At 41.1% G+C, this 23,404-nt stretch overlaps 1 protein-coding gene across 5 annotated transcripts in view; it reads left to right on the forward strand.

The window, feature by feature from the left end:
* Positions 1 to 21,182, forward strand: part of LOC109994869 (phospholipid-transporting ATPase IH-like) — a 51,217-nt gene extending 30,035 nt beyond the window's left edge. The window contains exons 15-31 of one of the 5 annotated variants that reach the window (XM_065962262.1): positions 1 to 17; positions 1,179 to 1,252; positions 1,370 to 1,473; positions 2,829 to 3,010; positions 3,512 to 3,745; positions 4,435 to 4,612; positions 4,709 to 4,811; positions 5,980 to 6,125; positions 6,534 to 6,593; positions 7,742 to 7,869; positions 7,974 to 8,109; positions 8,631 to 8,654; positions 11,525 to 11,590; positions 11,841 to 11,944; positions 12,025 to 12,190; positions 13,528 to 13,642; positions 15,730 to 15,965. The exon at positions 1 to 17 is cut by the window's left edge and continues 55 nt beyond it. In XM_065962262.1, coding sequence (XP_065818334.1) covers positions 1 to 17; positions 1,179 to 1,252; positions 1,370 to 1,473; positions 2,829 to 3,010; positions 3,512 to 3,745; positions 4,435 to 4,612; positions 4,709 to 4,811; positions 5,980 to 6,125; positions 6,534 to 6,593; positions 7,742 to 7,869; positions 7,974 to 8,109; positions 8,631 to 8,654; positions 11,525 to 11,590; positions 11,841 to 11,944; positions 12,025 to 12,190; positions 13,528 to 13,605 — 1,800 coding nt within the window. In that variant the 3' untranslated portion in view covers positions 13,606 to 13,642; positions 15,730 to 15,965. Of the gene's footprint in view, positions 18 to 1,178; positions 1,253 to 1,369; positions 1,474 to 2,828; positions 3,011 to 3,511; positions 3,746 to 4,434; positions 4,613 to 4,708; positions 4,812 to 5,979; positions 6,126 to 6,533; positions 6,594 to 7,741; positions 7,870 to 7,973; positions 8,110 to 8,630; positions 8,655 to 11,524; positions 11,591 to 11,840; positions 11,945 to 12,024; positions 12,191 to 13,527; positions 13,643 to 15,729; positions 15,966 to 18,230 lie in introns of those variants that run through there. The other 4 variants (XM_020648370.3, XM_020648371.3, XM_029280149.2 and 1 more) reach the window with 4 other exon arrangements.
* The last annotated feature ends 2,222 nt before the right edge of the window (positions 21,183 to 23,404 follow it).

Here is a 23,404-nt window from a genome sequence, read left to right on the forward strand (position 1 = left end):
GATGATGAGATTGAGAGGTCGGTCGGTTTGCGGTCGCACCACAGGGGATGAAACAGAGGAGTAATTCAGCTGATGGGCGTTGTGGTCATACATCAAGCTGCCCTGCAGGGAGAAAGCCGCTCTCAGATTGTGTTTCAGTCCACAAGAAAGCTACAACCACAAAAGAGTGGGCAGCGGGGTTTGTTTTTAGAAAACTGCTCGATCAGATCAAAATGCTCCGACTGATCTGTGATGAATGAAAGGCGGCGAGAATCCATTAGAGAGCCGGGTTTGTGGAGAGGGTCTAATGTGATTGATCCGTGGGAAGTGTTCATGTAGCCACCCCGCTCTCTGCAGTGGTCTGTCAATAGTGAGCTATTTTAGAGAGGCAGGGGAGCTGGAGAGGGGGGGGGGGGGGTTGTCCAGCAAATTGGAGGGAGTAGTAAAGCAAAAGGTTAAAGGGTATTTTCACACAGTTCGTGAATCTTTAATGTAAATTAAATTTAAATTACTTAAATGTACATGATACCAATGACAAACGTTTGTCTGAAATGTTCTTGATTGTTGGTATCGTTGCTTAATTTTTAATGAGTTGAAGGGTCTTAAACGTCTTAATTGAATAATGAAGTACATTCCTTACTTTCTGTTTGTCTAAGTTCACTGTTCACATCAACAGTAGGGTCTCTAAGGAAGCACTCACACTAGGCAATCCGTACTGTGCCTAAGCATGTTTGACCTCCAAAGTCCAGTTATTGTGTGTTCAGTACTCAAGCACGGTACACTTGCTTGGTGCTGGCACGGTTGGAAGAGGTGCACAAGCACAGGCAAGAAACATGTACAGCCTTCCCTTTTATTTTTTATTCCGCTTGTCTTGTGTAAACTAAGTGAGCTTCATGATCACAGAAAGCCATGCATGTGTTGTTTTACAACGTTGTGTACAACAAATGACCGTGCTGAGGTCTGGTTTGTCCTGGAGCAGTGTGAGTGCAGGCCATTCGTGCTTAAGCATGGTACGGGACAACTCGGCCTAGTGTAAGTGCAGAACAGAACAGTAAAATGTGCAAAGTTTGGAAGTGGACTTGCTTTACTGAGTTTGCAGGTTGTAAAAAAAAACTTCAGAAGACGAATGAAAATCTCAGCAGAAACCAGAAATACGACAAAACAAATCCTGCTTCATGCCAACCCCGTCTGTGTTTCAGGTTCGAGCTTCTCCACGTGCTGAACTTTGACTCTGTCAGGAGGAGAATGAGCGTCATAGTCAAATCGAGCTCAGGTGAGATGAACTCACACGCAGACGTCAGATACAGATATCAGTGATCTGTTAAGACGTTTTATTCATCTGTCGTCTTTGGTTGAACTATTTGTGTGTGTGTGTGTTGGTGTACTTCAGGAGAATACCTGCTGTTCTGTAAGGGGGCAGACTCGTCCATTTTTCCTCGGGTGGTGTCGGGGAAGGTGGAGCAGGTGAAAGCCCGGGTGGAGCAGAATGCTGTAGTAAGTGAACAGTTTGACTATTACATATACTGTACCTGCTGCTAAGCCTCTTGGTCGCAGAATTTTTTAATTGGATTAGAAAATCTTTGTTTGGTTCACAACAGAGGTCCATACAGGCAGTTCATATCCTAAAAACAGCACAAAGACAGAAATACATTCACATCAAACATGACCCATGGATATCATCATGATGGACGTCAGTGAGATAAGACCAACTGTTCATAGTGTAAGTGTACTGATAACAATGCCTTCAGCTTATTATAAAACCAAAGTGCTGTTTGATCTGACCTTCTTAACATAAGTGAACCTCCTCCCTGTTGGCAAAAGTCTAAACTCTGCACTCAGAAGGTGCTGAAGGTCTTCCAGGACTTCTGATTGGCTCTTATTTGACAAATATGGCCCAGATCATTCAAGTCAATGCCCACAATCTTCCTGCAAAGTTAAAACTAGCTTCACTTTCCAGCCTGTTGAGGATGCCGAGGTTACCAAAGCAACAGATCGTCGCAAAAAGTTCAAATGGACTCAATCAAAGATATTACATTAAAGGATGAGCTGAAACAACCTCTCCTACCAAAATGACCAAAAAAATGCTCCTGCAAAGAATTTCATGAATCAAAACTCTCAGACCATCAACAGTTGAATTAGAAATATGTTTGAAGAAATGTTAAAAAAATCTGCTGATAGATCAATCAGAATTGTCATTTTTTCATTATATACTGTATTTTTTACTGCACAGTATACACAGTGCAGGAAGAGGCAGAAAACTCAGAAAAGGCGTATCACCAAATGAAATAAAATGATTGATATGATACATGACAGAAGATTGAATTCTTCACCTTTAGATAACTACCAGCCGACTCTGTAGCTCTCATCTCCACACAACATTTTTTGGCATCTTTCAGCTGCTTGTTTTGGTTTAATAAGGAACAGCTGGTGAGGCAGAACTTTTCTGGTTTGGCTCAGCACACAACGAGTGACGAAGATAAGGACTTCTATGTGATATGAATGGAAAACATTAAGGAGAGAAAGAGAGCGGCTAAGTAGAGCTAAAGGGAGAATAAGTGACTAACTTCCTGTACGTCTGCTGCTTCTGTGTTCGCTGCCACATTCACTATAAAAACTTTATAAGGTGATAATATATCAATGTTGTGTTTACAGCTTGTAACTCCACTTGTAAGTAGCCATTAAAAAATAGCTCTAAAAGTTTTGGTTTTCACCCTTCAAAACCCATAATCGCCAAACAAGAGCTAACTCATATTTGATCCTAGATGTAAGAAAGCGTCTATGAGAGCTACATACAGGATTACAACTTAGCCTAACCCCTCCATCTTTTCCTGTTCTTCACCGTGCCACAGGAGGGGCTGAGGACTCTATGTGTCGCATATCGTCGGCTGTCGGAGCCCGAGTACCAGGAGGTATGTCATCGCCTGAACGACGCCAAGCTGGCCCTGCAGGACAGGGAGCAGAGACTGGCACAGGCCTATGACGTCATCGAGAGGGACTTTGTGCTTCTGGGCGCTACGGCAGTGGAGGACAGGTTAGTCGCCGTGCAGAGACAGAAAGAGAGAGAGGTGGGGGGGAGGGGAGGGTAAGGTTTAAAAACAGAGCAGCAGCAGCAGCAGGGGAACAGAAGGGAAGATTAATGAGTCATGAAGTCGCCTTTTAAGTCTTGTAATGACTCATGAGGGCAGAAAAGATTCAGTCTGAGCTGCGATAGGTGACTTTCTACTTTTATTGCAGTGCCACTCCTTTTCTTTTTCTCCGTTTTTATGTCCTTCTCTGTTAATGTATTCACTGTTTTCGTGCACCAACAAGGTGGACCTCAGCATCGATCTGTAAAGGTAGTTTTCCCCTCCCCCGATCGTTCTGCTGCCTGACAGTTTGACACCGCAGTAGATAATCCGGCGATGGTCAGGGACCGTGGTGGTCGTGCATTGATAACTTATCGCCCGTTAGTGATTGATTGATTGAAGATTTGACAGATGTGTTCATGTGGCTTGAATCACTTATTGACTTATTGACTTACTGACCCGCGCAGGCTCCAGGAGAAAGCCGCCGACACCATCGAGTCGCTGCACAAGGCGGGCATGAAAGTGTGGGTCCTGACGGGCGACAAGATGGAGACGGCGGCCGCCACCTGCTACGCCAGCAAGCTGTTCCGCCGCACGACCCAGATCCTGGAGCTGACCAAGAAACGCACGGAAGAGCAGAGTCTGCACGACGTGCTCTTTGAGCTGAACAGGACGGTGCTCAGGCAACGCTCCATTTCAGGGTACGAGTTAACGCATGTGACTTGAACAGTTGAGTTAACTGCTCATTCGTTTTCTCAATAAGATGCATTATGATCCCCAAGGCTACAATTTGTATTGTCTTATTTTGTCAATCAAATTATCCAGAGCAAAAAGATCAGTTTGTGTTTATTGAAATTAAAGACAAAAACAGCAAATCTTTCAAATTTGAGCATTTTTTTCCCCTTCAGAAATTATTGTTATTTGTTTATTTAGACTCGAAAATCATTGAGATCATAGCCCTCATTTACAATGACGTCGAGGAGGATAAACAATGAAAAATAACAAACATACATATACATACATATGTACACATAAACACATAAGCATATGCCTATACTGCATACATACACACACATATATATATATATACATGATAGATAAACAAAATCAGTTAAAAACCAACAACAGATAATAAAAAGTATTAAAAACAAAATCAATTAAAACATGTGCAATGACCTTCAACCACTTTGCCTATTTGCTAAAGTTTCTTTTTTTCTTGCTCTAAACTGGTTGCAGTGTGTTCACCAATCTGCTATTAAATCAAATAACAAATAATCGCTAATTACATTTTCACCTCTCATGGAGACTGCATGCTCATTTGTTGTGTGAAATCGTGTCATGTGAAAATGCCCCCCTCCCCTCCTGATTGGTCTGAGGTCTTACATTCCAGGTTGTCAGTAGACTGCCTCGATTTCGGCCTAATCATCGACGGGGCCACTCTGTCGGCAGTACTGAGGCCCAACCAGGATGGCCCCGGTTCGGGAAATTACAGAGAGATCTTTCTGGAAATCTGCCGCAACTGTAGCGCCGTGCTCTGCTGCCGCATGGCTCCGCTGCAGAAAGCACAGGTGAGGGGGGAAAAAAAAAAAAACTACAATCAACTTTAACAAACATACTTGAAAAGACAATCAGAGGACTTTAAATGGATTTATGTTTTTCTGCAGATTGTGAAGCTAATCAAAGCCTCTAAGGAGCACCCAATCACCCTCGCCATCGGGGATGGCGCCAACGATGTCAGCATGATCTTGGAAGCGCATGTGGGCATTGGTGAGCTCATTTCAACACCATACACACAAGATGCGTCAGTGTGATATGTGATGTGAAATATTGTGCCTGTTTGCATTGTGTGGGTGTAGAGACAGTACGGGGATAATGTGCTGGTGGGTTGATGTATGAGAGCCTTTGTATGAGGTGTTGAATGTGTCTGTGTCACTTTTATGGATTACGCTGAACCGCTCGAAAACCAGATGATTCATCTCAAGTGACTGCCCGTCAATAAACAAACAGATTAACAGATAATAATTAGTGGCTTTAATAAATCTTACATAATGATACAGAAGACTTGATATTTAACAGCATTTCAAAATAAAACCATTGCATGAAATTGTAGGGGTCAATGCTTTTGTTTTTTACACCAATGCTTCATGTCAGAGACAAGTTTTTTATTCTTACAAGATACCCATGAATGTTTGCACACATGTACCAAGGTATCATTTTTCTGAACTGTTTTAATTTACATCGTAGCAACAGTGAATGTACTTGTTTATTAGTTAAACTGAAAGTCCGAGGCACTCTGATAGCATATAAAAATCCTTAATTTAACAGGGATTGTCAACGCGTTTCAACTCTACTGAGTCTTCGTCAGGACATAATTGATAAAGATGAGATGGGTGCTTAAATAGGGTGTCATGTGATGTCATGGTCACATGATACATTTCAATCATCTGATTAAGACGTAAACAAACACAGCGACTCATATATTATGACACGGAAATATATCAGAACTTGTTTAGGTACGGTAGGATGCCATGAAGGAATAAGTTCAGTGCAAACACACACACATACAACGTTACAAAATTGTCAGAGACGATGCATATATAATTAAATAAAAGCAAAGTGGAAGAATAACCACCACCAGGATCACTTCATTATGTGTTGAATCTTGTTTAATATTTGTAATGAAATGATTTAATTGATAAGAAGTTAAGAACGTAAATGTGTTTGATATATTCCTGACTTTGCAGTAGTGTTAGCACATTCAGTGATATCATATACTGTGTTGTCATAAATACACTTTGGCTAATTTGTTTGGTAAGTGAGAACTTAGTTTCCATATTTCGAGTTGTGAAAAACACCATTTTGAGAATTTAAAATCATGGCTGTTTCACATCCCTGATTGGATTTTATGTTAACCACCTCTTTTTTCTCCCTCAAGGCATTATGGGTAAAGAGGGCCGACAGGCAGCAAGGAATAGTGACTACGCCATCCCAAAGTTTAAACACCTGAAGAAGATGCTCCTCGTTCACGGCCACTATTATTACATCCGAATAGCTGAACTTGTTCAGTACTTCTTCTACAAGGTAAAAGAGACCGACGCGTCCCTCTGTGCTCCACACGTTCACACGTTTTAATCACTTTATCGTAATTCCCAGTGAGACACCGAGTTACAAAGAACCAGATTTTCACAGCGACTCTTCACAGATTACCGGATTCATGAATCTCCTGGTGTAACATTCTCTCCTGGATTGGTTGCTACGACGATCAGTGTGGGCGGTTTCAAGCGGTGACCTGCCAACTGATGCAGTTTTTTTTTTCTTTTTTGGCAGGCTAGCTCCTCACGGCCCACTCAGTCAGCTTATAGCACACAAGCTGTGCGTAAAAAAACAGGAATGTGTAGATAGTGGCATTTTTAGATTCTTCAAATCTGTCGGCGTGTCACAAGCTCATCACTTTCTCTGTTTGTTTTTTCTTCTTTCAAATCTTTCCAGAATGTATGCTTCATCTTCCCTCAGTTCCTCTACCAGTTCTTCTGCGGGTTCTCCCAGCAGGCAAGTGCTCGACATGTCCTCGTGGCGTTTCTCACTAAATAGGATGCGTACAAAAGTAAAGGTTTTTAATGTCATCTTTAAAAGAAGCATTCATTTTGTACTTTTGAGGGATCAATGCCTCTACAATTTGCTCATTGGTTTGATTTTCGACCCCACAAATTCTTACAAATCAGCTGATTGAATAAACACATGTCTGCACACTAAATGTCCTTTAAAGCAGTGGTTCTCAACTGGTCTGGCCTCAGGACCCGCCACTAACTCCTTCATGAAAATCCCGACCCAGTTATTTGATGAAGAATTGTGCAGTTTGGACCTCAGATGCTACAAAAAATGTGGCTGACAGAAGAAACAGAACAAAATAAATATGTTTAAAAAAACGCTTCAATTACTTTTAGATACATTTTTTCTTTTCCAGTCACACATACCTGCGACCCACTGAAAACAGCCCTGCGACCCACTCTTGGGTCCCGACCCACCATTTGAAAAACCACTGCTTTAAAGGATGTAATATGTGGGTATAGCAGCAGCGTGCAGATCAACAGCGTACATGTTTTATCATCAGAGTTGCAATAAAAACATAGAAAACCTGCCCAGTAATAAACTGCAGAGAAAAAAAACATGAAACAACTAACTGAGCATTTAGCAGCTAAAAGAGAAGTGTACTTATTTTTCTTTAGAGTTTGTGTCGACCGAGACAGATCCAAAAATATTCAGAATCTTCAACTTACAGCTGTCAAAACGTCGGAAGCAAAACTTTAATTGAAATTAATCTTGCTGTATTTGTTATAAGGCAGTTTATCCTGAATATTTTCATGACAACTTTATCAGAAGATATATTTTTTTAAGTTTGTTCTGCTGCCCCCATAATGTCCCCAAAAACTCTTGATGTTTGATTACTGTCTGACTTGTTTTTGTCCCTCCGCAGCCTCTGTACGACACCGCCTATTTGACAGCTGTCAAAACGTCGGAAGCAAAACTTTAATTGAAATTAATCTTGCTGTATTTGTTATAAGGCAGTTTATCCTGAATATTTTCATGACAACTTTATCAGAAGATATATTTTTTTAAGTTTGTTCTGCTGCCCCCATAATGTCCCCAAAAACTCTTGATGTTTGATTACTGTCTGACTTGTTTTTGTCCCTCCGCAGCCTCTGTACGACACCGCCTATTTGACGTTGTACAACATCAGCTTCACCTCACTCCCCATCCTTCTGTACAGCCTGGTTGAGCAGCATCTCACCATGGATACGCTGAAGAGAGATCCCTCCCTGTACAGGCAAGATCCAGAAAAATCAGGACATGTTTTTTATTCTACTTAAATATAAAAAGTGTGTCACTTATTCTCAATGTTGTTGTTTTTGTTTTTGCCGATGTTTATAGGGACATAGCAAAGAATGCTCTCCTCCGCTGGCCGGTCTTCCTCTATTGGACGTGCCTCGGTGTGTTCGACGCTGTAATCTTCTTCTTTGGTGCCTACTTTCTGTTTGACAACACCACCTTCACCAGCAACGGCCAGGTGAGCCTCACGTCTCTGCGTCACAATATTTTGAAAGAGTCAAACTGAGGAACAGTAAAACAACACTTTTATGGGGAGTTCTATGTAGCAGTCAGGGGAAATTAAGAGAATAATGTACATAAAGTTAAAAACCCCTCATCCATCTCCATTGGATTGTCATGAAAGAGGAGCTCAGTGTTACTTTGTGCTCATGTTTTTTGTCATTCTGGATCTGTAACAGTAAGGTTTCTGTCCCAGGCCCCCCCCGATAGGTCAGCTACATCGGACCTCCATTCATATCGACAACGCAATAGCATCTCTCTCTCTGTATTGTTAATTTGTATCATGTCAACTGTTTTTTGACTGCCTTTGGTCCTTGTTTTTTAAGTTGAAACATCCTGACATTTATTTTACCCTTTGTCCTGATTCTTTTCTCTTCTCTCCCCCCCTCCTCCTTCTCTCTGCTTCCTCTCTCTTTTTATTTTGCTTCTTTTTTCCTCCTCCTCCTCCTCCTCCTCCTCCTTCTTCTTCTTCGTCCTCAGCTTATGACCACCAACACACAGATGGTAAGCCTGTCTCCCTCCCTGTCAGCTTTCTCTGTCTTTCATGCTTTTTTTAAATTTTTTTAGTTCCTGTCGTACCGTTTAAGCTTTTCCTTTTGACCGTTTTCATCCAGTTTCATCCCTTCCTCACTTCACAGCATCCATGCACTCTCATTTGAATGTGTAGTTTCACCCCAGTACTCCATTATTCCCCCTAATCTCTGTAAAGCCCTGAATCTTGCACACTAGTACCTGATCCTAACAACTCCACTGACATAGTAGAAACCTTAGATGCCCCCCCCCTACATTCTCCTGTGTGTTTTGCTGTGGTAGTAACTAGATTAATGCTAGTACTGTATGTGCTGTAGATTAAGATCCAACATCTCTCTGTTGTTCTGTCAATCGTGTTTGTGCATTCGTCTGTGTATTTGTATGTTCATGTTAATGTGGTCGCAGTTTTGAGGTTATTTTTTTCATATCACCATACTAGCCTCCAAGGGGTTGTTTGGACTTTTATTGTCCTGCCGTTTTTGGGGCAAATAAAAACAAAAGGATTGTGCAGATTTTCCGGATGCCAAACCTGCAAAGAAAAATGAGACTAAAAGTCTTTCTATGTGATTTTTCTCACTTAAATATAATATAAATCAAGTATATCCTCTGAAAATAACTCTGTGAGTCATGACTGTCTACAATGGGTGTAACACCCGAGTCCCACTGTCTGTGATGTTTTCAGAGTTTTCAGAGTCCTATCTTCACTTTGTTTACATCGCCAGGACGGCCGGCTGACTCCTCCCCTCGTGTATAAAAGTTGTTTAATTGAGGGACTAGAGAAAAGAAGAATAACATACTGTACTCACTGCTTAACTGTGTTTCTAGATCACGCTCATTTCAGGTAAATTTACATGCAGTGTGAAGATACCAGCATAATAAAGATCGCTAGCATTAGCATGCTAACACAACAATTCACCGTGAGTTGTTTTGGTTTCATGCTGGTGCTCAAGGGCGACATCTGCTGTATCATAAAATCACATATAAAGCCTTTAAAGAAAATGTGTCATTTTTAAAGCAACCACAAATAGTGAAATGCAGCCTTAACTGCACCGCAGAGCTAAGCAGCTCCTGTAATGTTTACACACATGTTAAAAATAGCCATGATGAATATATTCTGGTTCTATCCAAACCAGCCAACATCGTAAAATAGGGTCAACTGCCACAAACAGAGTGACATTATTAATGTCTTAAGAGAGTTTTTAGTAACTGCAGGACAATAGTTCTGTGGCCTCAGTCAGAGCTTATGTTAGTTTAATATAATTTTATTATGTTTGCACATAGAGAGACTAGTTAGAGTCAAATTCTTTGTATGTGAACACATACCTGGATTCTGATTCTCAACTCTTCCAGTGATCATGACAATAACTCGACCTTTCTGTGACCTAAGAAATTAAAGTCTGTGTTAATACAGCCTGTACAGTCAATAATGTTGGATATTTTGTTTATTATCATTAGTATCATTCTTCTCTCAAAGAGGCACACCTTTTCCAAAACTCAAAGTGTTTTTTTTTATCCGGCAAAGCTGCTCTTTGCCGCTGCGCTTTTTTCCGACATAGTAAAAATGAAACTGATATTGAAATCATTAATGCTACAAAGTACCGGTTTAAGAATAACCTGGAAAAGAGCTGCACCCTCCCCTTAGCTCGTCATCTCTTTGGAGATACAATTAAATTCCTTGAGCATGAGAGCTTGGATCACGCAGCAAAGAGTGGAGATGCAGACAGCTCCTCTCAACAATCAAACCTGAAGGAAGAGCAAAATGCACATGCTGGAAACCTACATGGATCTGTATGAGTTGAAATATCATTAGCGTAAGAAAGGGCAGACAAATGATGCGCGATTCACTCAGCTGTCAGCAGCTGCAATCAGATCTTTGTGAACTTGCCTCTGTGTGTGCTGGTAATTATAAAGCAACCAAAGTCAGGTTCTAAATGACAACTCTTCCTACTTTCTCCTCTGTAAAAAGAAGTATTAATTAATGACTGAAGCAGATATATACTCACTGCTACCAACCACCAGCTGTGGTTGTTGTTACGTAAATTCTGCGGTTTTCTTCATCTGTATCAGTTTCACCCTCTTTCCCTGCGCCCTCTTTCATCAACTCCCTCCCAACCCTCATCCCATCTGCTCGACCCTGATGTCTCCTTAAAGCTCTCTAGGATTCCAGAAGGTAGACAAACGTGGACACTAGTAGGAGGTGAAGTGTACGCCTGTTTGACCTCCACAGCTTCAATAAAAAAAAAGTCCTGGAAAATACACTTTTTTTTTACCTTAGATTTGATGTGGAGGGTTTTTTGTTCCTTCCTTGTTGAGCTCATATATTCACTATTAAAGTCTTTAAATGTGATTTTTCACACTTAAATGTATAAATCAAGTATATCCTCTGAAAATAACTCTGAGTCATGACTGTCTACAATGGGTGTAACACCCGAGTCCCACTGTCTGTGATGTTTTCAGAGTTTTCAGAGTCCTATCTTCACTTTGTTTACATCGCCCGGACGGCCGGCTGACTCCTCCCCTCGTGTATAAAAGTTGTTTAATTGAGGGACGAGAGAAAAGAAGAATAACATACTGTACTCACTGCTTAACTGTGTTTCTAGATCACGCTCATTTCAGGTAAATTTACATGCAGTGTGAAGATACCAGCATAATAAAGATCGCTAGCATTAGCATGCTAACACAACAATGCAGCGCGAGTTGTTTTGGTTTCATGCTGGTGCTCAAGGGCGACATCTGCTGGATGAAAAATATAAAGGCATCTAAAACACAGGATACATGAAGATACGTGTATGTGATGCAGCCCCTCACCCTTGTCTCCCTCTTCTCTCTCTCTTCTCACACAGATGTTTGGGAATTGGACCTTTGGGACTCTCGTCTTCACTGTGCTGGTGTTCACCGTCACGCTCAAGGTGTGTGGGCCACATGTCACTCATGCCCCGTTGTGTTGCATAATCCCTCAGTGTGAACCAGTTCATGAACTCTGCACGTGAGGCCTCGACCGCACGCCTGGACGAGCCTCAGCGTTAACTAGTGCGTTGAGTAAATGTATCGACTGCAGCGAGCGAGTGCCCGGTTTGCACAAACAGTAAATCCTGGAGGCATTGACTTCATTGACTAGTTGAGTGTTTACTGTGTACATATTCTGTTTTGTTTTTTCAGCTTGCCTTGGACACACACCACTGGACCTGGATCAATCACTTTGTCATCTGGGGGTCACTGCTTTTCTACGTTATTTTCTCTCTTCTCTGGGGAGGCATCATTTGGTATAATTACAAGTTGTTTATTCAGCATCTATAACTCAAAATGTTTACGATACGTCCTCTAAAACGAGTGTGCTTTCCAGGCCCTTCCTGAACTACCAGAGGATGTACTACGTGTTCATGCAGATGCTGTCGAGCGGCCCGGCCTGGCTCAGCATCATCCTGCTCATCACAGTCAGCCTGCTGCCAGATGTCATCAAGAAGGTCCTCTGCAGGGCCCTTTGTCCCACAGCCACCGAACGTGCACAGGTAAGCACTGTTCATCTTCACACCATTTTCTAATTTAGTCATAGTCTCCTGATGAAAATGTCCTTTATATTTAGTCAGATATTATTCATTTGTTATTGCTTTAATTTAGTCAATTAGTCACTGACTAAAATCGTTTTAGTTGACGAAAAATAGAAGATATTTTATTCCACAAAATCAGACGCAAGCTTTTATTTTGATAATCAGAAGCTCCAGGGGGCGGGGCTTCACGGACGTGCGAGAGGCAGGCGAGAGGTTGCACATTGTTGCACTCAACACACACACGCACACACACCTTTGATGAAGTCTGCTGTGGTTTACAGTGATTTTAGATCAGCTGAGGGGAGAAAAGTGATAATCCTCACTTGTAATGTAGTTTTCGTTTCGTCACATTTTCGTCAATTAGATGATGAAGTAATATTATTTATCAAATCGTCAGATAGCGGAGTTTCGTCTCATCATCGTCACAGTTGACTAATTTAAAAAGACCTTTTCCGACCGTCAAGGAATATTTTCGTCATTTATTTCACTGACGAGATTAACACTGCAGGTGAGATCAGGTACCAAGTACATACTGGAACCAAGGAAGGCTGTAGATTGTCTTCATGATGAATATGCTCAGGTGCCCCTCTCAGACTTCATTAGAGTTAGAGTTGCTTTTGAATGAAACAGTGAGACATAAAAATCACAAGAAAACTCCTGAACTCAGCGAGTTAGACTGATCGTGCTTTGGCTATAAAAGTATATGGTGATTTTGTTTTTGTAAGGGTAAACTGTTTTATCTTTATAAACTGTCTTGTTTCCTAATAAGGTTGAAGATTGTTTTTCCCCCCTAGTTATTTCTGATTGTGTTAACCTAATGCTTTGCTAGAAACATTAACCAAAAAAAAGGTTTACAATACATTTCAGTTTCCACATTGAAATAACCCGATACAGTTAGAATCTGCATAAATCCTTCATAATACTTGTTAACCAAACAGGGGGAGGGGCATTAGGACCCCTACGAGCTTGACTTAGAGTGACCTCCAGTTCCCCGCGGCTTAGCATCACCTTCCTGCAAAGCAAACTTCGATATGAATTCTAAAAAATGTACGAAAGGTCTGACACATTTCTTCCTGCTCTGCTCTTTTTTTGCTCTTTTCTCCCTCCTCACTGCAAACCCTAATGGACCTAATTCACACCACCCTCTCCTCCCTTTTCCCCTTCATTCACCGGCCTATTTCCTACTTCTGCTTCTTCCTCCCTCAACATTACTGTCTCCTCTCTCCTCTCTTGTTTCCCCACTCCACCCCCTGTCCTCTGTCCTCTGTCCTCCGCTTGTCTTTTGGGGGAAACCGCAGTCCTCTCGCCCGTGCCTTACTGTGGAGCCGTCCACCATCTTCATGCTTTCTCAGTCCTCCAGCAGAATGAGTTTCTGATTGGCCCAGAAAGACGAGAGACGAGCAGGAAGATGAGGTGACTCTCTATTTTTCAGCCCTCGTCTCGTCTGTATGCATGGTGGCATGTCCCATTGTAAAAGTACTTATCAAAGTCTCAACATCTGGACTAATTCAAAACTAACAGCCAGCATGCTGTTTAATATCAAGCTTACACAGCGTCAGGTTTGAAAACTAAAACTTTTCATCTTCCAAACCCTGATCTGTGAGGTAAGCCCGTCATATATCTTCTGTGTCATTCAAGTTATTATTGTCTAAGGAATTGAAACCCATACACTAAACCATTTCTTTATGTCATTCATAGTTCATTATCACCTCGATGTGAACGATTGATCTGTAGAATCTTGACGGTGTAAAACAGAAGTTAGAGGTTCTTGATTGTTGGCTTTATAATTCAGCCTAAGACTGTCGCAATGTGTAAAAGTGGCTCTGAAATGTTCCCTGTGTGGGATCAGCTGTGGGTGAAACTAAACCGAGAAGAACAATCTGTAAAGAACATTTTCCTTGTAAGTCCTTAAAGGGATACTTGCATTTGCATTAATCTTTGTATCATTAGAAACCTGGTAGTATTTTTGAATGGTCGTGCATCCCGACCTAATTTTCCCCTGAGCCGCTGGCTGCCGGGGGCCGCCGCGAGGAGCCCGGGCCGGCTGGTAGTGTTGGTGCTCTCACTGTTTGTCTATGGACTCAGACATAGAGTCTGTTTTCTGACAGGAATTTCCAAGATACCAATTCCTTCTGGAAGAAATCTCTGAATCAGTTGAGGAAACGGCCGTATGTGTTGAAGTAAATATGTCTGTAAATCTGACCTTAGTGGGAGTGGCCTGCGGTGCTGTGCATTCTGGGATTTGGTGTCTTTCATCCACATGAGCCAAAAAGACACTTTTTGCCTTTTCTCGGCCAAGAAGGCACCAACTCCAAAATGTATTTCACATTTCTACATATATGACCCAATGTCAATACAGATTCATGTTTCAACGGGTGAAGTATCCCTTTAAGTACCAACACAAATCTTATTCTGTAGCCATGTGGATGAGTGAAGATGAGTCATTTAGTAGAACTTTAGACAGCTCAAGTGAAAAGTTGTCATTGTTCACAAACTGTAAATACACCGTCAGTTTATCAGATACACATAATAACAATGAATCAAGGATGAAACAACACTCCTTTAAGGACCCTACCTCAGGAACATAAAAAAAAAAAAGTTATTCAAATCTTTTGAGCATTTTGAAGCCCGTTTGTTTTATTTTGTCCACAATATTGATATTATGATCTGCAGAGTCCCTCTGCACCTTTAAGAAAAAGCTAAAGACCCAGCTCTTTCATGAATACCTACTAACTTAATGATGATGGTCTCCATATTATTGATGATGATGATGGTAATGACGATGGTTTTTGTTTGATAACGACGACTTATAAGATGGTTTCTATACTGATTAGAGCTCTCAAGAACTGCCCTCAATGTTGTGCTTTGCCTCTGGTCACTTCCTGTCAGCACCTGTGTGTCCAATCAGACTCAAAGCTGATCGTTTGCTCTTACTGACATTGTTCCCTTTTTTCTAGATCCTTGCTTGTGTTGTTCTTACTCTCTGATGTACGTCGCTTTGGATAAAAGCGTCTGCTAAGTGAATTGTAGAATATTAAAAACTCCTGTGAGGGACTTTCAGTGTGCGCTGTTTTTGGCGCCCCCCTGTGGACAAAGCAGTTCCTCTTATCTCTTTGCTAATCTTACCCTGTACATGTTTAAGTAGTGTTATCTCTTGAGAATGTTGCTGTATTCTAACAGTCAAACATAAACACTGGAAAATATAAACAGGCTGTTTTCTGCAGCGTGTTGTAGCTCACTCGGTCTGACACTGACCCCCCAGCAGTGGTTAAAAGATACCACGTAGAAAAGGTCAGTCTTGTTGCTGATGCTCGTGTTTGCTTTTCTAGGTCACATAGAGGCATGAGTATTCATTTCAGTCTGTTTCATTTAAACATCGTTAGGGATGGGGCCTCTCTGTCTATATGATATGTGCCAAAATAACTCAAGCAACTCAGTCTTTAGGATGCAAGAAAAACAAAAATCAGACTCCTTTATCACCTTGTTTCCTTCACCATCAGCCTCAGAAGGTAAGGACAGCGGGGACCCCGGAGGTCTGTGTGGCCCCCGGCTCCGCGGGTGGAGAGGGACTCAGTGAAAGGGAGCCGCTCCGCCCTGATAGGACCCGTGAGGGAGACAGTGGAGACAAAGCCGCTAGGAGCTATGACTCCATGATGTCACACAGCCACAGCAACCCCACCCAGCAAGCCCTAGAGTACAACCCCACCACTGTCCTAGATGGGATAGGGTCACCATGGTAACAGCACACAGAGGGGGGGCTTTGTCAGTGGGGAGTCGGGTTGTTAATGCTGCTGCTTCCTGCTGCTCTGCTCTGCATGGGGGGGTGCGGTCGTGGCTCAGGCTCTGGCTCGGGGGGGGGGGGGGGGGTGATAAACTGTGTCAACACCAGAAATTCACCTCCGTCAAACCTGCTTTCAGAAATCACCGTCTCCAATTAATTCTGCTGTGCTGCATCCAAAGCATGCTGCGCTTCTGACTGCATGAGGGATTTGGGAATTAACTTAATCTGGGTAGCAGCCAAATGAGATGTTTGATCCTGTGTTTATTAGACCCGGGCTACTTAAAATCCACCGCCACCTGTCATGTGAGCTCCAACAAGTAGTAGCAGGGCCTGCTGTGACGCCTCTTTGGTCCCGAACTGTAGTTGAAGACGAAGGATCTGGAAAAGAGGAGGTTTAGTTGGGAAAATTAGAGGACTTGTCAGGATTTTGAGGTTTATACACACTTTACTTTGGAGGGCCTTTGCTTTTATCAGATAGGACGACTGAAGAGAGGACATATGGGGTAGAGAGAGCGGGGATGAAGTGAATCAAATGCTCACAGGCTGGGAGACGAACCAGGTACAAGTGTGTTAAAGGTTTTTGCCTCTGTACACAGAGCGCCAGCTTTACAAACTTAGCTAAACCTCAACTGTAAAAAATCAGCGGTTTGTATGTAGCTGAATTTATTTATTTTAATAGGGACAATGCAATTTAACGTAATTTCAATACAAAGCATGAAACTGATGTGCTGCATAAAGAGTATATAGCTGTTGCTAATTTCTAACTCTTGTCCCCAGTTGGGCCTTTGTATAAACAAACAGATTAAAATGTACAACATTCGATTACATAAAACCCCATAACACTTTATGAGGATACATTAAAATACATAAACCAGTTTAAAATAAAGTTTTAAGATCCTAATTAAAAGTGGGTACAGCTCTGGCTTGCTTTGAGCATTTCACCTGTTTTGTTTTGGTTATGAAAAATGCAAAAATGTATTGGTTTTTTTTTTGTAAATAGGCACCAGATGACAATTTAAAATCATCTCCATAAAAAAACAGACTCAAAATGGGAGAGGAAAATAGATTCTCATCAATATGTGAAGCAGAAAAGGCACATATTTGTCCGTAAAGAATTACCAGGAGAGGGAAAATAAAGTGTTTGACGCTCAAAATATTTGTTGGGGACAAACTCTAGACCCCCCCCCATACACACACATACACACACGTAATATGTGTCCCTGTACTCTCACCTGATTATTCCATTTTTTTACATGATGCTCTTTAGACAAATATACTGTTTGACATTAGCTAATCTCTAGAGCAGTGGTTCCCAAAGTGGGGGTCGCCAGCCACCAAGAGGGGGGGTCGCAAGATGCCTTCCACAAAAAATAAAAAATAATTTAAAAGTGCACAAGTATATATTTTTTACCCATTTTTGTAAATATACAAAAAGTAGTCCAATGTCATATAAGACAGTATCATTAAGTGAAATGAATGTGGACATTTTTATTGTTTTTAGGATGTTGTATTATTTTGTGTTCCTAGTTTTTGGATAGGTTTATTAGTGTGTTGCTACATTATATACCTAACTAACCACCTTAAAGAACAGTGGGGGGGTCCCCAGGTTCTGTCACCCTTATTTTGGGGGTCACGACCTGAAAAGTTTGGGAACCCCTGCTCTAGACTATATCGATGCATTTTTTTTATAAACATTTTATACATTTTTTTTAGGAGAGAGTCATTTTTCCAGCTTTTATGTCCTTCACTTTTCACATTTCTGATCAGGCACAGTCAATCGGTAAGCTAATGCTGTACTGATGTCTCAGACAAAACTGATATGGAAAAATCCCCGTTATGCAGAGAGCATGGCAGGAGTACTGGGGACATCTAGTGTAAGAAGATTGAATTGCAAGTGTGAAATAATTCCCAAATTTGCTTAATCTGACATAGTAACAGGGAGGGTCAGAGGGTTTTTCTCTTCTTTGATCATTTCATTCTGATCACTTTTCACACATAATTCCTCATTTTGTCCTCCTCCTCTGATTTTCTAAAGGAAGCTAATTAAACCTTCTGAATGTAACCCTGCTCTTCGATCTCGTGCATCAAGCCTTCTCATGTCTGATTACATTCACAACTTTTGACTATTTGATTTGCATGCTGCAACTCCTTCTGGTTCTTCTCTCCAACGCTCATGTTGTTGGATTTCCCTCTGATCGCACGTCCTCCCGTCCTCTGCAGGATCATGAGAAGCTGTCTCGGGGTGGCGTGGCAGAGCTGACTCCACTGTCCTCTTGTCGGCCCTGCAGGGGCGCGAGCCCGGACTCCTCCCGGCTCCACCTCGGCCCCGTGGAGGTGCTGTCGCTCCGCAGATCTGATCCCCTTCCCCGGAAACTCCTCGCCCACTTGGCAGAAGGGGGAGGGGCGGATTTGTGCTCGCTCAGCCCTTACGTGGTCCGTCTGTCAGGCGCGGGATTCGCCTACTACGCTCCGGGGCCGGAGACCTCGGTGTGAAGAACGCGGACCCTGAAACTTTGTGTGTGTTGTGTGGGCTGAAACAGAAAGTGTGAACACCTCAACGAGCAAATGGGGTCGAGAGAGCAAAATACAAATAGCATCATCACCATGTGCATTTTCTGGACCACACGTGTGGAAACCCTTTAGAGATTTTAGCACTGACACCTAACCTTCACCTCTTTTTGTTTCAGTGTAGCCCCCCGTCCGTGTGTCTCATTAAGTTCCTACCCAAACTTTTACTTGAAAAAGTCTAAGAACAAAAGGGGAACCATGTGCGCGGGTGCATCGTTTCATGCACTTTGGAACTACTCCTCATTCTCCCATCTCTCATTCTTGCCTGTTCCTTCACTGTTTGTGTCCCTTTTTTTGCTCCTTTGTAAAAAAAAGAAAATGGTTGTAGAAAAAAAAACATTTATGTACAGTTTGTGGTCTGGCCAAGTAAAGGGGGCGGCACTCGAAGCTCCGCCCTTTTAGGTGTGCGTGCGAGTGCATGTGCGAGAGAGTGTATGCATGATATTTGCCTGTTTTCTGTATGTTTGTATTTGACACAACTTTGCCTTACAGGTAACCACTCAGCAGCAGGCTAGGAGCCAAAGGAAAAAAGGTGTTAAAAAAAAAAAAAAAAAAAAAAAAAGATTTAGTGGTGTATTACCAAGCCTTACACTTACACACACACCGATTGGCTGAAAAGGAAGAAACAGCGGAAAATGCAGAAGGGGAATGTGCAGTATTCTAGCCGCCCTGCCTTAATTCATAAATGCTCTTTTTTTTTTGTGGATTATATTAGTAGGAGAGATAATTCAGAGGGCATACATGTCTGGTACAGTGTGTCTATTATTCTTCTCCTTTCACTCACGATTGTGTCGATGTCTGTTTTTCTTATCTGCCCGTGAAAAGCATGTCCTATCTCTCTGCTGCATGCTGATCTGCTCCTCTCTCTCTCTGTTCTTCCTTTATCCTCCATCGTCCCAGACATCATTCATCATAAAAATCACACCACGACACCTTTTTCCTTTCTCCTCCAACACGCATGCTGTACCCTCTGCTGTCCTCAAGTGGCCGTGCAGGGTAACTACAGCTGTCTTTATTTATTGATGCCCTGACTTTGCTTTTCCTATTTGCATTGTGCTTCTGTGTTTGCTGCCATGCACTGTGTTATGCAAAAAAAAAAAAGTCAAACTAAGAATGTCATGTCACATTTGAAGAGTTTTTACTTTGTGGTGCATTAATCCATACGTTTTTTTCTGCGTTGTTCTAAAGTTATTGATGGCTGTCTCTGTTGATGTATGGATGTAACTTAAAAATGTTAAATATGTTCTAGTGAGGAGGGTTGTTATATTATTATTATTATTTCTAGTATAAGAGTCTGTAAGTAGGAGGGAGACTTGTATCAGCGATGTTACAATCAAATCAACAGAATGTAGAAGTGATTTTTTTCCATCATGTCCTCCAGCTTACGATTGTAGCTCATTATGGAGGAACGTCTTTTTCTGCATTTCTTACATCTGATGTCCAGTTTGTCCAAAGCATATCTCTCTGGTGTTGCACAGCAAGTGGCTGACTCGGGAAGTCTTGAATGTCAGATTCCGAAGCATTTTTTTTGTGTTTTTTTTATTTTTTATACAGTTTATTTTCACACACTCCCATCTGCCAATATGTATAGATTTAGAAACAGTTTTTTTTCTTACTAGGGCACAGATGATTTATAAGTTTGGTTAGAGGTCTGGATTTATCTCTTTTAATTTCACTCAAAGCCCTCCTCAAGTTTGGTTTTTTTTGACTTGGGGGGCTCAACATCCTGACCTCAGTAAAAAATAAAAAATAAAATAGAGGAGCCTTGGTGCTTGTTATGCAGCATCCCACCTCACTGTGCTGTTGCCATACTGTGTCTAGACATAGATTTCTACCAGGAAAATGCTGTTAGGACTATTTTACATTTAAATACATTCATGAATTCTACACACAGAAATTTACTTCTTACGTCATTGTTGTGTTTTTCCATTCAAAAATATTTCTTTTTGCTACTTTTGTATCCCAGAGAAGAGACTATATTTTATCTCTGTTAGAATGTGTGTTCAAGTTTATAACCAAAATGAGAGCAACAATAACAATATATATGATTCAATAGAGATTTACCTATAGGTCTACACTACACTGCACTTTGTTCCACAACAGATCCCCTACAACAAGGTCTATTGTCCGTCGACTGGAGTTTATACGTGTTCACTCTTCCTCACAAGTTATTTTTCTAAGAATGTAGTGGGTGAGATTTAAAAAAAAAAAAAAAAAAGTGACCAAATAACTTGACTAGGAATGGACTGTCTGTCTCTTAAGAGGTTTAAATCGCACCAGCCTTCTACTGCTGATCAGAATGTCAAACTGCTTTTTTTCATCAGCAGGACAGCAGGTGCTCATCCCGTCATTCCCTGAGCTTGGTAGAGGAGGCAAATATTGACCTTTGTGCGCCGAGCAGCACGTTTCATATCATACCTTCAGTACAGCACTGTTTGTATTACTAAACAGGTTTCAAGAATTTTACTTCTTTTTTTTTGTTTTTTTTGTTTTTTGGATACATTTTAAAAGTTCACCTTCACTTTTTGCCAGCCTGTCTGTAGCAAATGAAGGCAAAGCACTGTATTGTCATTTTGCTTGTATTAAAGAAAGAGTGAAAACACTTCCCTGAGTTATTATTGATCATTAATGCCATCTCTCGTCTGTAGTTTCATGAGCTCTACTGAACTCTACCCCCCGAACTCTGAACTCTGTCTCTCTCTCTCTCTCCCTCTCTCTCTCCGCACCCTGCTGACCCCCCCCCCCACCTTTCCCCTGCATATCACCTCACACCCATCATCCCCCCACCACTCCTCCTGGTCACACACACACATCTCTCATCCACCTGTATTATTGTATTATAGTATGTTCATATTATGTCCATATTATTTATATTATCTGTAAACTAGTATAGCATGCTCACTGCATCTTAATCTGTATATTATAATCCTAAAAATACACTTATATTTATAGCATTTATTTATATTTATAGCATCCCATTGATCCAGCCATCCAGATATACATAATTCACTTTTTTAAGTCAATATCTGTAAATTTTGTAATTACTGTACATAGCACAGACTCTTGCACTTTCTGCTTATTTGCACTTCTGGTGAGATGCCAAACCTCATTTCGTTACTCTATACTTGTATATGTGTAATGACAATAAAGTTCATCTCATCTCATCTCATCTCATCCATACCTGCTTATTCTCACCTTTCATATAATTTCACTGTCATTCCCTGCCCACCCGCTCTATTTGTTCCAACTGTTCCTGTGTCACCTCTCTCCCTATCGCTCCTATTTACTCACTCAGTAACAAACTTGAGACTGCCATGTTGTTTTCCAGATGTTGAGCATTGCTCTCCTAGATGACATTGTCAGACTCAGAGCTCAACATGTTTTTAGCATCAAAAACATTGACAGTCAAACCTCCAAAAAAAAAAAAAAAATTTATCTGGCATGATGTCCCATAACAATTCATACCACAAAAATCATAATATTTAGTTTAGTTTTTGTATTTAGAGCCAAAGTTCTACCCTACTCATTATAACAGAATCATAATGTTTGCGATGGAAATTCAATTATCCACAGTTTTGTTCCTGTGAACCCGATTTAAACTGTTATATTGAAGTTTAGGGCTGTAGCCTTCAATAAAATATCCACAGCAGACTACATATGCGACGCATATTTTTTTTTTTTACAATACAATACTAAACATTTCCCTACTTAAATAAAGGTATTCTTTTTAAATAGGCCTATTTGAATCCTTAGCCTGAAAAGGTCAGCGTAGTAAGCACAACAGCTCTGTAGCCTATAGCAGCCTTTCCCAAACTTAAAACTGCCGTGGTCCACTTTGATATACAAAATTACTCCAGGGCCCGTTATAAAATAAAAGTTTTAACTACAGCTATCACTTTCAGTAAGGGTAAAGTTATTTGACATGACAGAATGATATTATGGCAAGATAGACACAAAAGTTTACTAAACAATATGTCTATGAATAGTCATGACACGCCTTACTAATCACTTAAAGGGTCGACTCATAGTGAATCATCATTATTGTGATATTTATTTTATTTTTATACTCGGTGGAGGGCTTGTCGCGGCCCACATGCAGTACCCACACGGCCCACCAGGGGGCCACGGCCCACACTTTGGGAAGCACTGGCCTATAGGTTCCCACTGCCTAATGAAATATGATTGTAGCCTTTTATTAGCAGTAATACGATATAAGATAGAATATACAATATAGCCTACTATATAAATTTGCATGCAAGTTAAACTAACATCCGTTCTAGATTAAAAGTTTCATCCTGAGTGGACAAGATAGCCAATCAGCGATCAGATTTCCTGACTTCCTCCTACATTAGGCCCTAATGATTGCTACTACGACCTACTACACGAACAAGCATTTATAACTTATTTTCTTCTGATTCTGAGGAACGACTTGATAAACCCTGAATTAACTTTTGCATCATTGCTGTTACTTTGACAACTAAACCTTTTAATTGAAAGTAAAGCACAAGAAAAACGTTTTTTTTTTCCCCACCATATACTGCTGAGGAAAGTAAGATTGAAGCATTTTTTTAACATACTGTTTTTAATTGTGCACTGCCTTTCAGCACATCTGTCTGATTGGATTTAGAGCTGTCAGTGTGTTTGCACTTTTTAGACCCTTGTTTGTGTTCCTATTCAAAGGTGCAGGCCTATTTTGCTTTGGCCAATTGTCTGCTAAATTAAATAGTGGAGTTCAAGAAGTCTTGACCGGAAGTCGTTTGACTTACAGCAGAATAGAAGTTGGCCATTCACAGAAGCATTTTTGGGTTCTGAAATGTCAAACTAGA

This window comes from Labrus bergylta, chromosome 13 (assembly GCF_963930695.1).
Source record: "Labrus bergylta chromosome 13, fLabBer1.1, whole genome shotgun sequence".
Classification (NCBI taxonomy): domain Eukaryota; kingdom Metazoa; phylum Chordata; class Actinopteri; order Labriformes; family Labridae; genus Labrus; species Labrus bergylta.